The following is an 18,598-nucleotide window of genomic DNA, read 5'->3' as shown; positions in this document are numbered from 1 at the left end:
GAAAAAAAATTGACTGACAACCCTAGTTTCAGGGATCTACCACCAGCTGTGCTGCTTCATTTATACATTTTATTAGGAAATAGTCATGGATGGTTTTCATTCATATTCTTGGTAAGACTTTGTAGAATGCTAGAAACTACATTTGTGCATTTTTCAGTTAAATGAATGTAGGGCTTGTTAAATATAAAATCATTTCTGTATTGCATAATGCATGGTCCAGTTTATTTACTTGTATGTGTGGTATAGTTAATCTGTAAACTATACATTTAGCTTTTTATTACATAAGTATTATAAAACAGGCTGGCCATGCCATTAGATCATTAATTTATTAAAAGATCAGCCTGTCATGAGTGAAGTCATCACATCGGTAGGGTTGGATTCCTGCTATTTTTAGTTCACATGTTGATACATTTTTACATGCGTTATTAACAATAACAATTTTTTGTGTACGCTTTAACCCCCATTATTGGTACGTGCCCTTTGTATGCCCATGATCGTTCCTTGTGAAAAGCTGTCTATAGTGTTCACTGTAGTGTAAAATAATCATTAAAACTTTATGGTCAATAGAAAAAAAAGGTGAGAAAAAAGATGGGCGACAATAACGAAGCAAAGGCGAGGGCGGAAGGAGTGAATAATATCATGGTTTTGAGTTCCTGTAGACCAGGGTCTGTAGCAGCTGTTGAACTGGGCTAGCCTCCAAATAATTTATTACTCTGCCAATAAGACAGAAGCCACCAAACTAGTGCTAACCTATCTTGTGATGTTTGTTATTTAGCAACAAGTTGCAGTGTAAACATTTCTATGTATATTTTAGCATCATGCAGCCTCTATCCCAAGAAAGTTTGAAGCCCATGTGGATGCGGAGTCTTTGTTTAGTCAAGTAGGTTTATCTTTTCTCCTGGGATATACCTTGGCTGACAGAAGTAACATCATTGGCAATGCTGACCCTTGTTGGCTGTCTTCCATCACATCTCTGTGATCCCCTTCAGTACAACTGCAGCTTTTCAGTACGGCTGGGATTAATGCTGGCTGTAAACCAAGCAGCAGAATGTGCAGTTCTGTACACATCTCATCTCAATAAGTGGACATTTGTACCGATGACGTTCCAGCTGGTTAAACATGGACAACAGAACATGTTCGTGCCGTGGCTGCTGACATTAAATGTTGTTTTTTTGTTAATGATCTTTTTAGATTAAGTATCCAGGTGGAAAAAAGATAGATCATTTTATTCTGGAGCAATTTGCTGTCATCTGAAAAAATATTTATCTAGAAATACTTACTGAGCCTGTGTTGTCCCACAATAATTGCCCAGACTAAACCCGCTTATTTACCCTGGAAACATTTAAAGCTTTGTTTCCATGTGAAATTGGATTATTAAGGCACAGATAAGTGCCTTTTGGGATAAAATTTGTACCATTTGTAAGCAGTCTTGTTTACAGGAATATGTGTTTTCCAAATAATGCTGGTTCTTACTCCACTGGGTGACACGGCAGCTACACAGAGTACAGCCTGATATGTCAAGATATGTGCAGGTGACTAATTGGGGTTAGCTCAAAATAAAGAAGTCACTGGTAACCATTTTTGGCATTTATATGAATAAATCTTCCATGATCTGCCTTGTATTATGTTCATGTGGATAATAAAGGTGGTGCTTAATGTGCATGTTTTAAACTCTTGCCACCAAGCACTCCTTAAATGTTGGGTTAGAAGAAGTCTACTATGCCAGGAAGGCATTAGTCATGCCATGCTTAATGTTGCTCTGACCAGAGCATCACTTGCAAGCATCACCTGTCACTTAAAAGCAGCCTAAATAAAATAGAAGAGCATCTAGTGCAAGCATAGCCTTCATATATGTTTAGCAGAGAGCTTTTTGTGCCCCATTTTCCATTTGTTTTGAGTCCACTTTCTGGTATAATAAATAAACCAGCAGCTACGGCAGGTAGTACTTAGCTCCATTAAACGTGTATTGTGCCTCAGTGACAAATGGCACCTCCATTTTTTAGTTTTGAATGGAGTGTAGAAGTGTTAAAAGAAAATTAAAGCCAAACATTTTTGGATTTAGTCCTCTTTTGGGTCAAGGGAGTATATTTTCTAATGTACTGCTGTGCTTGAAAGTTAGCATCTAGCGGGCTTCTGCCCACTATTTGCTGACAGTTCAGAGCTGCGCTGCAGCCAGGAGAGATCCCAACAATATTGTCAGGATCCACCCCGCTGCCTGATTGACAGCTGGCTCTGCCTCTCTGGAGCCAGAGCCAGCCGTGCCCACCCCCCTCCTGTCTGTCCCTCCACTGCTCTGGAGAAACAGGAGAGGGGAATCCCTGTGGGGAGTGGTGACTAACAGTCACCACTCTCTGCGGGGAGAAGAACAGGAGCTAATTGATCAGCGGTTCGTGATCGATTAGCTCTCGATCTATACAGCTGGCATGTAACACCTGCACTAAGTATTGGGAAGAGCACATTTTACTCTCCCAATACTTCTCCTTTAACTCCACTGACAAGTTTTAAATGCTATGTGCCCACTGTGGCGTCACCCTTAATTTGTCCTGGTGACCATTGTCACTGGAACAGAAAACAATGGTAAGTCCAATATTTAACCCCCTCATTTGCAAGATATTTCCATTCACTTCCTGATCTGTCTCCAGGAAAGGCGGTGAAGAGAAATCTCCCCAAAAGGACACAGATAGCAAAATAAATTGCTTGACATGAGTTTTAACCATCACAATAGTAAAAAAAATAAAAAGTTTCCGCTTTAGATATACTTTAATTATGAATGCTCTGCAGTGTCCAGCATGAATTTTACAGAATTTTTAAGTCACGCAAGTAGAGCAACGTCTATATACCCAACGTTGAACAAAACCTAGGGAAAATTATACCTGGATGCACAGAAAGCTTTTCCATGCAAACACACAATCAGATCCCAGGACCTATGACCCCATGTTGTAGATCTGGTCTTGTGTTTTGCTAACCAGTATAAATGGTATGTACATTTATATGCTAGGTACATGTATGCTGAGACATCTGTGTTTGGTATTACAGGGTAAAAAAAAGAAAAGGAAGAGAGAAAAGCTCCAGGAATCCACATCAGGTTGGTTGACATGCTTTTCTATTTTGTGGCTGTAACTGTAAATTCTGTAGATCTTTCTCTGCTATCTTTTCTCTGCTCTCCCTTTCTACATACTATAGTAAGTACAGCTGTGGTTATGCCATATGTACGTTTACATTGAACATCATCAAACAATCTTCTTCCTTGATCTATGTGAGGCAAAGTTGTTATACCAGAATAATGCCAGATGTATAGTAAGTGAGGTAGTTGTGGTTTGTCACTTCTACAGGTGTGCAGAGTGAATGCAACTAGTAACGTCAGCAACAGGATTTCCACCGATACATGAGGTTATTGTACTCACAGCTCCTCACCTGTGCAGCAAAATACCACAATAGTGTGGGCAGTGTGCTTATTGATTTTAATATATCACTAAGTAACAGTAAATAGACATGTGTCACTAAATGCATCTCTGTGGACGTATTTGATTACGACGTGCAAAGACCAGTACTGTGCAGTAACCTCTAGTAACCAAACAGAAATGCAGAATATTTGCCCCTTGCAGTGTTTAACTGCGCACTATTACTGTTTGCATCTTGGTTTGAATTTTTTCCTTTTCATTAGTCTAGTATAGCATGGAGGGATGAAAGGGAAACTCTGATTGGTTGATAGGGAGGGCTAGGACTATAGTAGGATCTGTGTTAATTAATAATCCCAATTCCGCACCAACATGTAGCATTGAGAAGCTTCTCTGGATTCCAAGATGTCCACAGAAAGCCCCTTTTACTTGGAAACGAGAATGCTATAGCCAGGGGGGTTGTATATATTGAGGAATGTTGGGTAAAGTGTGGTAAAATGATAGTTCAAAACAAGCAGATCTTGTTTACTGTGATTGATTCTATTACCTAGTGTTACCCTTTTGACTAGCTTTGTGTGAAGTGTGTTTAGTGCCCTCCAGGCAGGCATCAAAACACCCAAATCCCAGGTTATACATAATTAAAAAGCCACATTTTACTGAACATTCACACTGAGCATGTATTACTTTGTCAGATACTGGTGTGCAATAAAACTCTCTTTAACACCAAGCTTGACTTCAACACTCCCCCTACGCAACACTAAAATCCAGCTGACCAGTTTCGTCACCTGATATTTAAGATAACATTCAGTAAACATAGTGCAAGGAGTAATAATATGTAAAACATAGCAAACAGCACATTTTAAATTTCCTGTACACATTCAACAGTGCTAAACTGAAAGTTTAATCCCGCCCCGATTTTCACAACTGCACCCACATCCATAATTTCTATCTATGGGATTCATTTACTAAAGGCAAATAGACTGTTCAATTTGAAAGGGAATTTGCACTTTGTGGAGTAAGTTTCCCATAGCTTGGTGAATGTGTTGAAATTTCTTTTTGCAAAAAATATCCACTCATGTGCAAGGCAAATAAAAAACAGTATTTTTTGCTTGCACATAATTGGATTATAGAAGTCAGCAGAGCTTCACCGTATTCACCGAGCTAAGGGAAACTTCCACTGCAAAGTGCAAATTCCCTTGCAAAGTGAACAAACTATTTGCCTTTAGTATATGAACCCCTATGTGCCCTGTTCACACTATAGATGTGCAGTGGTCTGAATAAAAGCCTAGCTCAACATACATGGTAAGAACAAGACTTTAATGTTAGGACACTTGGCAGAATCACTACAAACATTGCTTTGGATATATGAGACCCCTTTAGTTTTGTTTGTTCAAGGAACATAAGATTGGCAGGTTAAGTTATCAAAGAATTCTAAAGATATTTCCAAACAATAATTATCAATCTGATGCATTTACAAGTTAAAACTGAACTCCAGTTAAAGCATTAACCCCTGTGGCCTCCCCCAACAAATCACTATATTGCTGTTAAAAAATCCTAAGCTAAAAGCCTTTTTTCTTTACCACCTAATCCGTGGTCACGCATCATGGATGTGCCAGGTCCTATGTCTTCTATCTTCTTCACTGCAGAGGAGGAGTATCCTTCTTTAGATAGTGATGTGGACGCTTCCCAATGGCTGTCCAGCTTTGGGGTCTTCTCAGGCTCCAAAAGACTGCACAGTGTGATAACATCACGAAGAGGCGACTGGTCAGAAGGGGCACAGACTGCACCGCTGGATAACTGGTCTTCAGCCCTGGAAGTAACACAGGTGAGGAACATGGTTGGCGGGTTGGCGGAGTTAGGGGAATAAAAAAAGAGGTCCAGAAAGTAATTTTTTTAAACATAGTTAATGGGTAGAAGGGGGCAGGTGATGGTATCGGAGGGTGGAGGGACCTTTGCCCAGAGATTAAAGTACAAACTAGGGATGCACCGATACCAAGTACTGTACTTGGTACAAGTACAAGTACATGTATTGATACTTTTCGAGCTCCAAGACTAGACTAGAGAAAAATTCAAAAGTTAGGAGGCAGCTGTCATTTGTAAGGAGCATACGGAGCTCCTGGGATTTGTACATCTGTTTTAATGTATGATTTAGTTTTTATAAATATAAATAAAGGGATGCACCGATACCAGTTTTGCAAGTACAAGTACTGGTACCTGCCAAAGTACAAGTACTGATACATTTTTGTTTGAGCAACAGAGCCAGGTCCCAGCTGCAACCGCTGCAACCCTGGTAGTTCTCATGAAAATGCCAAGTATCGGCATGGGTACTCGAAAAGTATCGGTGCATCCCTAGTACACACTGTAGTAACCACATGCAACCATTCCAAATTAACTTTTTAGTGATCTTACTCTGGTGATCTGTAATCTGATTGGCTTGCTACACTTTGCACTTCCCATGAAATACGTTAGCAGTAGCAATAATTGCAAGATATTTTGTGCTCCACCAGCGTTATCAAGTAATAAAATGCCAAGGGTGCCATAACTGGATTACTATTGCAATGTGGACATTCCGAGTTAAATTTGGCTTTCTATTACTATCTGGTTATGAGCAGCACTGCAGCTATGTTCCAGTTATGGAAAATAACAGATATTATAGATCAGGGTTACAATTAACCTCACAAACATTTTGGCTACTAGTATACCACATATGAGTAAAGCAGAGCAGAGAGTTAGTGACATTTAGAGTTTTGTCCTCCTTTGACCTCCAATGTCCTTAATCTTTAACTTGGCCTTGCCATTTGGTTTGCATGTCATATTTACTGGCTGTTAATTTCCCCAGACAGCTGTCAAAAGATCCCAAACATTATGTAATATTATCAGTTAGGTTGAAAGTCACATTTGTTCCTGTGGAATGGAAAGCATTGGTCTTGAGAAGAAGAAAAAAAAAAAAACCTCACAAGTGTAGCTGTGTTTATAGCCAAAATGCACAACCTATTTAGTGTATGTGAAGGTGGGTGCACTTGATATCAACAGTGCAGGCCTTTCATATTTCACAAGCCTTCAGAGGGCTGTTCAGCACATTTGTGAACTAGACTTCAATTCCTTTCCTACATCCGGCAGCTACAAACAGTTATTTGTGGTTTTGCACTGAAAAAAAAAAAAAAGACTGTTGTTTTAACAGCCATAAACCTACACATTGAAACTTGAAGGCAGCCTTCATATATTTAACATTTAAATAATGTTTGCCATGTAGATAGCAACCTTATTTTAATCAGCAGCCATTTTAGATAGCATATACGCTCAAGTTGAAGAACCAGTACATTCAAACATGACATTTCTGTTATAAGTGGAGTATGTTGGATTAAGTTGGTCACCAGTTTTCTTATATATTTTGGGGGTTCCAATGCAGGTTTTTAGACTATATTTCTTGCTTCTGTTCCCACAAACCTTTGAGTTTTATCTCACTGTGGCCTTCTCCATAATATAAAATAAATGAATGCCCCAACAGGAAGAATTGAATCTCTTTGTAATTGCCATAGCAGTTATGCAGACCAAGGAACACAAACATATGGATCTCACCTTTGAAGTCCTCAACAAATATAAGAAACCTTCGGAAGGCTGAACTGTAGAGAATCTATCAGAAACTTAAATATCTTAAGTTTTGGCCAGGCTGACACTTTAAGTTATCCTGTATTTAAGATTTTGCAGACCTTTAAAAATTCTAGCAGCTATTAAAGCCACTCATTGATTTAGCATTTAACCAACAGGTTCTACGGGGGATGATCACATTGCCAAGAACGCCAAAAACACAGGAGATTCTATTATAAAGATATGTTGGGTAGCTTCTGTGGTTTTGAATTTAAGCCTATCTCTTCCCAGCCCTTGAGTCTCACTGCTGGTCAGCGATGCTGTCCATTGTTATGGACTGGTAGCAAGGAGATTGGTCCATAGGAGGCAGAGATGGGAAGGAGCAGACCTTGGATCTCGAGCTGGTTATGATTTCCATAATAAAGCTCCCATGTTTCTTTGACTTCCAGGTGTTCTAGGTGGTTTGTGGTCATTCAAGTAGGCATAGCTACGTTAAGGTTTACAAGGATTTAATAAACACAGGTTTACTTTAGGAACTGGTAGATCACGTTGGCATAAAGTAGGGTTCAGTCCAAAAAATATTTCTCAACAGATCCATGCACTTTTAGAAAACATAACCAGACGTGAAGAACAGCAAAGGGTAGCTAAACTATTAAAATATATAATAGATACCATAAGTATAAAACTCTAAAGGCTGGTATAACAACCATTAATAGTGACAAAGAAAATGAATGTAAATCACCTTAAGAGTATGCATTTTGTAATATTTCAACAATTTTGTTAAAAGACACACATTTTCTGCAGGTGCAGGCCCACCAAGAATGACAGCTGCCTACATCTGAAGCATGGTAAGAACATCTCTTTAGCTTTTATGCTTGATAGGTGGGCTCTTAAATAAGCCCTTTTGCTTTTTAAAATGCCCATCTACAGAAACCAACTCTTCACTTGCTAAAGAGACCCAGATAGCTTCATGAGACATAAAGTGCTTTATTAGTTTAGTAGAAATATCAGAAAAAATCTCTACAATGGTTTTTATACCGGCTTTGTAGAAAAATAAGAATATATATTCCGTTTTTGTAATACTGCAGCTGAAGTATATCTCAGACATGGCAGGGCTTTATACAGTAGTAAACCTGTCAATACCATAAGGTACTCAATAGGCTGTGGCAGTACATTGGGGGCACCTACACATACCCTAATGCAAACCCTTTAATGCCCAGGTGCCTAGAACCCTGCTACTGTCCCATGCTGGTTTCAATACTTTCTGATAATGTTGAGGGCTGCTCCCACTTCTGCATCTTTCAGTTGGTAGATCAGCCAACCATTTTGGCAAACAGTAAAGTGTAAGTGGCAAAACTGCCAGGAAGTATCAAAACTGGCATTTGCAGTGCATTTGGGAAACCAGTGTGCGCCCTGGGGTTGCCAACAAAAATCAAGTATACAAAATATGTAAATAGTTTTAAGGACTGCTTATCTTACTTTTATTCTCTATCCATTTCTACACTTTGTACAAACATCTTTCAGTGCATGGGCAACTCATGGTCTCAGATCAAAGAGTTTTAGAATCAGTGACTATAGTGTAACTGTAGCCAAAGCAGCCCTAGCAGCTGCTATGAGGCCTGGGGGAGAGAGGGGGCCCATTAGTGAGGCTGTCGGCGGTCTAGAAGTCATCAGGATTGTAGCTAGTCACAGAACCTCTTTGCTTTATACTGTATGTTTAGAGATTTTTTTTAGCTGTCTTAGCAGTGTAGATTTATTGTCTTCACTTCTACTACAATCCATCCACTTTGAAATTAATTCTGTATGTCTAATGCAGACTCCTAAAGTTTGTAATTGTTCAAGAAAAAAAATGTAATCATATAAAGTATCCCGATGGTTATTATTATTGCTAATATTAAGGTTAAAAGTCCCTGCACTGCCAACTGACAACCTTTATCATTAGCACTGCTTCCTAGTAGTGTACTAACTAAGCTGACAGCTTTCCTTTCTGCTGCCCGTCCTTGATTTAGTCATACTTAATGTTAAGATTCGTGATAGTTTTGTCACAGCAGACCACAGAGAGAGGTCACCATCAAAATTTTGCTATGGGGTCCCATGAGCTGTAGCTACACCACTGTTTAGAAGTATTAGAGCCAGAGCATCACCATAACAGCCACCTGTTTTTTCCAGCCAGGTAACAGGTTTTATTTTTCCAGAAAGAGGTCAGCAATGGCAGATTTACTTTAAAAAAGGGTTGGTTGTTAGGAACCTTGCTGCCACACAAGCAGCCTCAGTCCACACTGTGGAATTCTGCTCCTCACATCACATAAAGCAGGGAAACCAACTTGAGCTTCCTGAAGTGAAGAGCTGCTTATGCGATAGCTGGACATGCTCAAAAAGAATCAGCCACATGATGTAACTAAACAGGAACATTCAGGGAATTGTGTGGGAAAGGAAGCAGGTGACAGACCTTTAGAGAAAAAATCAAACTCATCCTGCACTCTAACACCAGGCTACAGGCATGAAATAAGTGATTTTCCAAGTATTTTCATATGCCTTTCTGTATGTGTTAAAAAAAAGTATTGAGACTTGTGTGAGGATCAGCTTTCCATCTTCCTTCCCCTCCTTTCTTCCTGAATGCAGAGCAGATTCATGAATTTTCCGTAGTTAACCACGCCTTCAGGGTTCAGCTTATGCAATGATACCTTTGCTTTAAGAGATACCGTGGATAAAACATTAGCTTAACAAGTAGCATCAGTAGGACAGAACATTTCCAAAAACATTCAGTAAGTTAAGTGTTTAGCTGAAGCTGAAACCTGACTACTCCAAAGTTACTCTAAAATGAGCCTCCATTTTGGCCAACTCTTCATACTTAAATAGCCGGATAACATTCCAGACCACTGGCTCCTAAGATCTTTACACCAGAGCCAAGATCGTGTTGATGTACGTTCCTATTAGCCAGGACATATTTGTAAATTTAGACACATAATTTGCAAATTTGTGTTACAGTTGTTTAAGCACTCTCCCTCTTTCCTTAGCCAGTCTATAAAATGGAATCCTAGAATGGTAGGCATTTCCTTTCATTTGGCACAGATCCATTGTTTACAGTCTGTGTGGTCTGACTGCTTGCAACATGCCAGTCTTTAGAAGGGCTCTCTCGTTTTAATAAAGACATCTGTTAGGACCCGGACAAAGACGTTCTGTAAGAGTCTTTAGTCACTGCAGGAAACGAGTTAGCAGTGTATTAGGATAGTTCACACAAAGCAAAAATGCTTCCATTGCATCAGTTTTGCTTCCATTAGAATTATTTATTTGCCTGTTTTGTGTATGTTTTCCACAAATTTCCAAAAGTGTAATTTCTGTCACGCCGGTTATATATTATGTTTTCATCTGGCATGTGGATACCATGTGTATGTAGTTGAGCCATGTTGTGTGTGTGTATCTGCCTGTTTTTTCTATATATTGACTTTTTCCTAAAAGTTACAAAAGTGTAAAAACTGCAACATGCAATCATAAATTATCTTTCCACAGTGTAATATAGCAGCACCACAAATCGGATTGGTAATTATTATACAGAATTTATATAGCACCAACAGTATGCTTGGCATTTTACAGAGCAGCACAATAGCATAGTGGTTAATGCTTCTGCCTTGCAGTACTCGGGGTCCCTGGTTCGAATTCTGGCCAGATCGCTGTCTGCAAGGAGTCTGCATGTTCTCCCCATGTTGGTGGGTTTCTTCTGGGTACTCTGGTTTCCTCCTACACTCCAAAGACATGCAGGTAGATTAACTGGCTCCTCTCTAAATTGGCCCTTGTATGCATGTAAGATTGTAAGTGCCTTGCCTGGACTGATGTGAAAGTGCACTATGTAAGGTGCTGCATAAATTGTTGGTGCTATATAAATACCTGTAATAAATAATAAGACAGTACAGGTACAAAACAATCCTATACAAAATCGGTAGGCGGGCCCTACTTGTGAAAGCTCACAATGTAAAAAGGTTGCTGTGCTCATTGCGCTTTTCAATATTTAAAGCAGACTAGTATGTTTGGGAAGATACTAAAATGGTCCTAAGACGCTAATGCAGGCATCTCCAAGTGCCTGCAGCATTATGCTCCATGTCTACCTCTTTTTCCTACAAAGCATGATGAGTAGCAGGAGAGGAGGGAAGGATGAAGGACCAAACTATGTTGTGGCCTTGAAAACTCCTGTTCCTGTTTCCATAAAAGAGCTTCCCAGCTTTTCACAGGACCAGGAGCACAGAACTAATCACGGGTGTAGGTACTTAGAGGATCATTTGCTTTTCAAGATCACAGGTACACTTTAAAGTATGATGTCAGTAATTCTGTTGTATATTACTTTTTGATTATTACTGTAAGTTTGGGCCCCTGATCATATATTAATTAAGTTAGGACTAATACTGTCATTATTTCCATAAAACCACCAATCATGTTTAAACCTGCCTTAGACAATGACAGATTTTGCATCAAAGAAAACATAGCTATTTAAGCCTACAACTTAAAGTAAACCTGTGATTTACCCAGGCAGGGTAAAACAACAGGTTTACTTTAATGATGGCTCAACCAACTGCTTTTAATTAGCTTCCTTTTGCTCCCCTGGTGCTCCTTTCAACTTCCTCTTTTTGCTTCTGATGGCTAAAAAGGGCAGAAGGGAGTGAAAGGAAGCAAAGTACGTGCAGTTGGTGGGACTACCATTAAAGTGATCATGCATGGGCAAAGCAGAGGTTTACTTTAAGCAAGACATCATACACCATATGGGAAACCAGCAGTGTTACTTTGTCCCCTTTTAATGCACCCTTGCTACTTTTAATGGATCATAGTAAAAGTTACTGTTAGTCATCATGTGCAGCTTTCCTAAAGATACTGTTTTTTTAAATCTTTTTCTTACGGCTGGTTGCCTAAAGGGAACATATATTGGTTTTCATGCATATTTTTTAGTTACCACCTTAATATTTTGAGCTCTGCTTTTGGCCAGGAGGTGGAGTGTTAGGCTCATTTTCCGTGTTTTAAAAGCTCTCAGTTTGCTGAAAAAACTACACTTAAATCTAAGTGGTGGCTGTAGAGAAGTTATAGCAGTTCCTAGGGTGCTCATAGACATCTGAAGGTGGTCAAATGTTGATGCATGATGAGACTGCCCTTGGTTGACCGACACAGAGACATAACAGCTCATGTTTGTTGTTAAAAAGTGGGGAGATGATGGAAGAAATGATCACTGGCAGAAGCTACTGGCTGTACTGGGCAACCATCATCTCATGTCTGCAGAAAGCGTTGGGCTAGCCAAAGGCGTGAGATGAGGATCTGATAATCCAATTGCCATAAGATTTATAATGAGAACAAAAGTCCTTTACATACATATGTACATTGACTTTGGCCAAAAATGCACCGGGCAATCGCCTCCAGCTGTGACCTGATGGGGAAACAATTTGGAAAGTTGAGGTTGAACTATTTTTCTGCATCTGCTTTGGTTAAAGTGTGCCCATAGACAGTTCCCAGCTGGATTAGTCAATGATCATGTCATGTCCATCGGTATCATCTAACACTGGTATTTTGTATAGCTCACATTCTGGTGTGCAGCATCTAAAGTTGCCCATACACAGTTACTAGCTATTTGATCAATTTGAGTACTTCTTACAACAACCGGACCATACAGGGAGATTATTATCTCTTGAGTGATAATAAAAGCATGCATAATATTCAGAGGTATTCCAACACGTTTGTAGTTGTTCAGGAAATGTTCCATATTTCTATTAAAATGTTCTCTGCTTACACATTACATTGGAACCTGGGCTGAGCCAAGGAGAAAATTTACGCCTGGTCTAAGCGGCAGGCAAATGGAATAAATACTAGTGGATCTCTCAACCCCCACCCCGTAGTTCTCAGCGACACATATGCCCATGTATGGCCAGCCTTAGTCATTAATTGAAACCACAATGTTTTAATTAAGTATTGATAGTACAGTTGTGTTTTAGATGAGCACTAATTATAAACAAACGCTGGCACAGTTTTACATTATGTGGGAAGCAGTGCTGTAATTTAGAGTATTGTCCCAAGGCCAGTCACACTGTGTTCCATTTGTCTTTAATCATGGAGGAAAGTTTCCCCTCTGATTTCAGGTTTTGGTTGGGGACGATAATGAATTCCATAATGGAATCTTAAGCCTCAATTATTTGCAGACATTTTAGAAGCGGCAGCAGTATGACTTGCTATATTTTTGTCCCAGTTTTCCGTGGGATCACTTACACTGTACACTGTACTTAAAAGTTAGTTACACTCTGAATGATATGAATTGTAGTTCAGTAATATTTGCTTTGCTGTATATATTGCATGCAAATGACCTTCAGTATTTGCTTTACCATTCTGCATTCTATATTCTGTTACAATTTTAAAGTGTGTTTCCACTTTTGCAGCCAAATTGGGATAACACATATATTATATTTGTAAACTAGATTTGAACACTGACTGTCCTAACAAAGTATAAAAGATCTAAAGCATTGTATGTTAGCGTGTCCCTTGTCTTTCTATGGGGACAGGCAGAGTTTATGAAATTTATAAGGCACGAACATCCAATGAACACATGAAAGAATTCAGAAAGTGAAAACCATTTTGTGTGGCCACATATCCTCAATAGGAAGTAATAGCTGAGCAAGCCTGAGAATGAACATGACCAGTAGGAGCTCCTCTTCTGGAACTTTTTTGTGCCAGTCATGATGATATGCACTGGTGGAGGTGGGCACAGACTTGCCCGACCCTCACTGACTCTCAATGATTTGTAAGCTGGCTGGGCTAGTTTGGATCATTTCCATGTTACCAGCCCTACCAGCTGTGGAAAATTGTAAATAGTTTACATTTAGATTTCTAAACAACTCTGCCATTAGCTACTAGAGAAACATTTTTGTTTCGACAATCTAAGTACAATTCAGCAAGGAAATTGCACCAGAAATCTGGAGATGCTACATTTGTTAAAACGTCTATTCTCTTCCAATTCTTTGCCGTTATCACCCGTATTTACATTATAGAGAATAGCTATTGAAAAAAAAATTAAAGAAAAAAATTAGAGAACATTGTCATGTCTGGAATTGATCTTATTCACTGACGTTCCACCCGCTAATTCCAGGACATTTTGCTATATTTGGGGCAAATGCCTCCATCTACAAAGGGGGACATTAGACTACAATCCTCATTTGTAGCATCTCCAATGTGCAGCGAATGTTCATTTCGATACCTGGTTTTGAGTGTTGCAGGGCTCCATACGAAATTACTGCTAAAATCAATGTAGTAGTTAAAAATGGTGTGTTTGAAAGCAAATGATTGTGGCGAATGTTACTTTGGCCAGTGGCAGCAAATGTCATTAATGTATTAGGATGCAAATAACAATTTGAAAAATTAAAAACCAGCCAATGTAATCCTAAATTTTGAATCGGTTTACCATTATGTATTGGTGATGCTGAGAAAAAAATGTTAAACATGTTAATGCCTATACAGAAAATAGTAATAAGGTCAAATATTACGATTTCACATTGCTCAGCTGTTGTACAAGGCACCAAATCATCCATCCCTGTTCAGTGCTCACTTTTATTCTGTAGAATGAGCATCACAAAATATTTATTTATAAAACGCACCCATCGTTCTCACAATTGTTATTTGTATGCTAATACAGTACATTAATGACCGATTTCAAGTAGGACTATTTATAGAGCATGATTGGTAGTCTGCTGCCACCACCTGGTGATTGTAGGTATTGCTTGCACTAATGCATGGGCAGTTAACCATTTCCACTGGCAGGAGAAATCAAATTGAAGAGTTTTATAAGGGGGCAGATATTTGGAATTAAAGGGTCAGTACGAGAGACCTCCATGTTAACGAAAATGCAGGTTATATGGGCAGCAGATACTGAATAGAACGTCAGAGCTGCTCTCAGCCATCTATCAATTATGATAGGTACAACAAATTAAATGATAGATCTGTAAAATAAAGATAATCATGTACATCAATCAGCTTTCACTTTTCATCAGTTTGAGGCCATGAGCTTAATAAAGATCACTGCTGAATGCATCGTTGTCAACTGGGATAATCTCAGGTTCATAAGATTTCCCCCCAGGAAATGTTACTAAAATAAGACCTCTTTGTTGTGCATATACAATGCTATTCTTATCTTTTAATATCCAATGTTATTTTTGTAATGGTTATTGAAAAACAGAATTTCAAATGTCAGGCAAGCAGGCATACACGTGTAGATTTCTCTTGTTCAGCCCAAGAGAAGTTACTTAATTCCCCATTTGCACTGCCAGCTACTGTATTCAGACAACTGCAGCACCCACGGCTGCCTGAATACGCCAACAGTGACCACATCTGACAGGCTGCAGTTACTATTCGGCCGACAATTTTACACCTGGCTCCATTTGATTTTTGAAAATTACTTTTGTTAAGCCGTATGCTACCGACATGGCCATCCACGGTTTGCATTTCGAGCCATGTGTGACTAGCTTTGATTTGAAGGGTAAGTCCACTCGAGCCTGATATTTCATTTTTGGTAGATGCTAAAGAGCAAATCATCTGGCAGTGTCTTATATTTATTGCTGACTGCGTTGGTGAGTGTCTGGGTATGCACACCTGCTGTGACCATTATGCAGGAGTTCCACTCTGCCTGCTTTTATTATTTTTATATTCTGGAAAAGGCGACAAGTAGTCAGGGACATCCCAAACTACCTAGAAGAACAGAGAGCAGGACGTTGAGAATTATGGCAAAGGGAATTTTACTCTTTGTTTAGGATCTGTAGAGAAATGGGATGACTTATCAGGCTCCCAGTATAACTAAAGTTACTTCTGTGTGGAGTGATCCTTAATAAATATGCTGGCAAGTGAAATGACATTTTATGTGATAAAATTATTTGTACCACGCCAACATCTTAAGAAATTATTTTATAATATTAACATCACAATTGGTTTTAATGCCCTCTGACCTGACACAGGTATGCACATCAGAAGTTCCGACTTCACTGTCTCCAGTTCAGTGGCTGAAGCCACTGGACCTGCATGACAGCTGCCCTATCAGGGGGTCAGCCTGTTGATAGAGATGGGGCTGCGTTCTGTCTGACTTAGCTCAGTGCTTGCATTGATCAATTACATAAGGCCACACTGAAGTTCTTGAAGTGAATTTCAATGTTAGGCTTTGTAAATGAGTGTGGTTAGGCTGTGTCAGACAGCATCAACTATTGACCTTTCTCTGCTCCAGCAGTCAAAAAGTGATTCTGCTATAGTGAATGATGTGATTCACTATCCTGATCTTTTTATTTAATGAGTCACAAGGTCTGTGGGTGTGACATCCCAGCTTAGGGGAAAGCTCTCGATATCACAAAGATAGCTACTCATGAGGTTTTCACTCTTATCAGAGTCTTGACCTATTTCGGTCTGTCAGTCTGAACACAACGGTTACATTGTTGTAATTTAATCTAAGTAGTGTTTGCTGCTTTGTAGTAGAACACGACTATATGGATGTTGCTGGCAAGGAGCCCCACTGATTTGTACCTGTAACATGCGGATGATGACCCTACCTAACCTTGACCTGAGGTGTGCCATGGTCACTATGGTCAGTATGCAATAAGGGGGCATACTCAAGTTACTGTTTATGAAAGGTGTAAGGGAGGGTGGGAGGACTAGGATGTCCCGACAGGTGAGTGGGGGAACTAGAGGGGCTTAAATGTGCGGGGCTCCTCCCACAAATCCGGCCTATAATTGGCCTCCCACCCATATATATATATACACACACAAGAGTAAAAGTGGATCAGAGCACCACAACAAGAATCACACCCTTGTGATCGTAGAGTAAGATAATAATTTTAAATTGTATTAAATACATATACAAAACTACATAAATACTCATTAAAATATGATATAACCAAGTAGAAAAATGTATAGTTTCCCCCTTATTAAAAAACAATGAACTGTAAAACTATGAACCCCTTTTGTTCTGATGCACATTGAACGTATTTAGTGAATCTTAGCTGAAATTTCAAATGGGCTTTAAATGAAGTCAGACTGGTTTCACAAGATGTTGGCTTCATATATCAAATAGAACTAAAAATATCACTGTCTGTGTTACCTCCTAGTAATCGATTAAACTCAAACATGCTTTAGAAAAAAAACTGGGTGGATACATTTGATTCTGCCAGGCTAGCTGTTCTTTATTTCATAAACTTTGATAAATGAGACTTCTAATGAAGTTATTTTAATTTTGTGCTGCTGATTTTGATACTTTTAGTAGGGCAGTATGAGGAGTCCAGGGTGTCTAAAGGTGATTACCAGCAGAAAACATTAGACATGATACAAATTCCAATCAGATGGCCAATTTATTGGGGGGAATTGATCAAAACTGGAGCAGAAGAATCTGGAGCAGTTGCCTGTGGCAACCAATCAGCTTCTCTTTTCAGTTTGTTCAGTTAAAGTTTAAAAAGGAAAAGTGGATGCTGATTGGTTGCCATCCACAGCTGCTCCAGATTTTGTCTGCTCCAGTTTTTATAAATTCCCCTCATTGTGTTTTAAGTGCCATATATCGCAATATGCTTTAAATCCCGAACATAGTGGAGAAGTATTAAAACCTCTGCCGGGTTTCTATTACTGTCTGTCTTCCCATTGAAGAGACCTTCCTGTGTGGTCATATACAGGAGATGAGTAGATACAGACAGCAATACAAATCTGAAAAAGTTTCCAACCCCTCTATGCTTTGCAAAAAGCGTTGGCGTATGCGTGAAGTTTTAGAGAAAGTGCAGTGTGTAAAATTTGATAACCCACATCAACAAATAAGAATGTATTTTTCCGCTACACCTACTTCAGGAAACTGATCGTTTTGCACATCAACATTGCTTTCTGTACTGGCTGATTAAAAAAGAAAACAGCTTATAAGTTAACAAGTGAGCAACTTGTACCTAGGGCTTAGCACTGCTGAGCGATTACACATTGACGTCGATGTGGATAAAATAGCGGTACTACGCCTTGAAAAGACACAAGGCCTCTCTGGGAATATTTTCTGGTGTTACCAGGAAACTCACAGCAGTGGCATTAAACATGAAGCCCAACTAATAAGCACACAGTGAGCAGTAAGGCCAGGACTTCACATATGTAAAATGTGACTTGCAGCACTCTCTTTGAAGCCTAACCACAGCCAGGGCGCTGTAATTGCAGCCTTTGATTGTGCCGACTTTACTTGTGGATTGGGCCGTGCAGCGGCATGCCTGGCTTGGCAAATCTTCAGCAAAAAGCCCCCCAGTGAAGCCTCAGATGTGGGCAGTCCTTAGTCTGCTAGTTGCATGCCTGTGGTTTCTTGAAAAGAATCCTGATATGACCTGTTTTTCTGCCTACTTAGGACTGCCAGAGTTTTTCTCAAAGGTGCTTTTCATTTTAACTAGGAGACTAGCACTCACTGCTGCCTGAAAATGTGTTATAGCTTGTACAGGGTTTAGGTTTTATAGCTGCCAACATTTTACAGTTATTTCTAGGGACACTTTGCTACTGAAGCAAGCATGTGTAAGCAGTCTGTTTAGGACAGTGTGTTTAAAGACTGAAGAGCTATAAGTTGGAGGATGACTACAAATAATAATGCTGTTCCTATTTAAGAACCT

The 18,598-nt window shown here is 39.4% G+C and overlaps 1 protein-coding gene across 1 annotated transcript in view; it reads left to right on the top strand.

The window, feature by feature from the left end:
- LEF1 (lymphoid enhancer binding factor 1) overlaps positions 1-18,598 on the top strand; it is a 121,590-nt gene that overhangs the window by 96,809 nt on the left and 6,183 nt on the right. The window contains exon 13 of the mRNA XM_018554474.1: positions 3,037-3,085. Within this exon, the coding sequence (XP_018409976.1) occupies positions 3,037-3,085 (49 nt within the window). The remainder of the gene's footprint in view (positions 1-3,036; positions 3,086-18,598) is intronic.

Source organism: Nanorana parkeri, unplaced genomic scaffold, assembly GCF_000935625.1.
Source record: "Nanorana parkeri isolate BGI_ZX_2015 unplaced genomic scaffold, ASM93562v1 scaffold161, whole genome shotgun sequence".
Taxonomy (NCBI): Eukaryota; Metazoa; Chordata; class Amphibia; order Anura; family Dicroglossidae; genus Nanorana; species Nanorana parkeri.
This window is presented reverse-complemented; position numbering and strand designations above follow the sequence as displayed.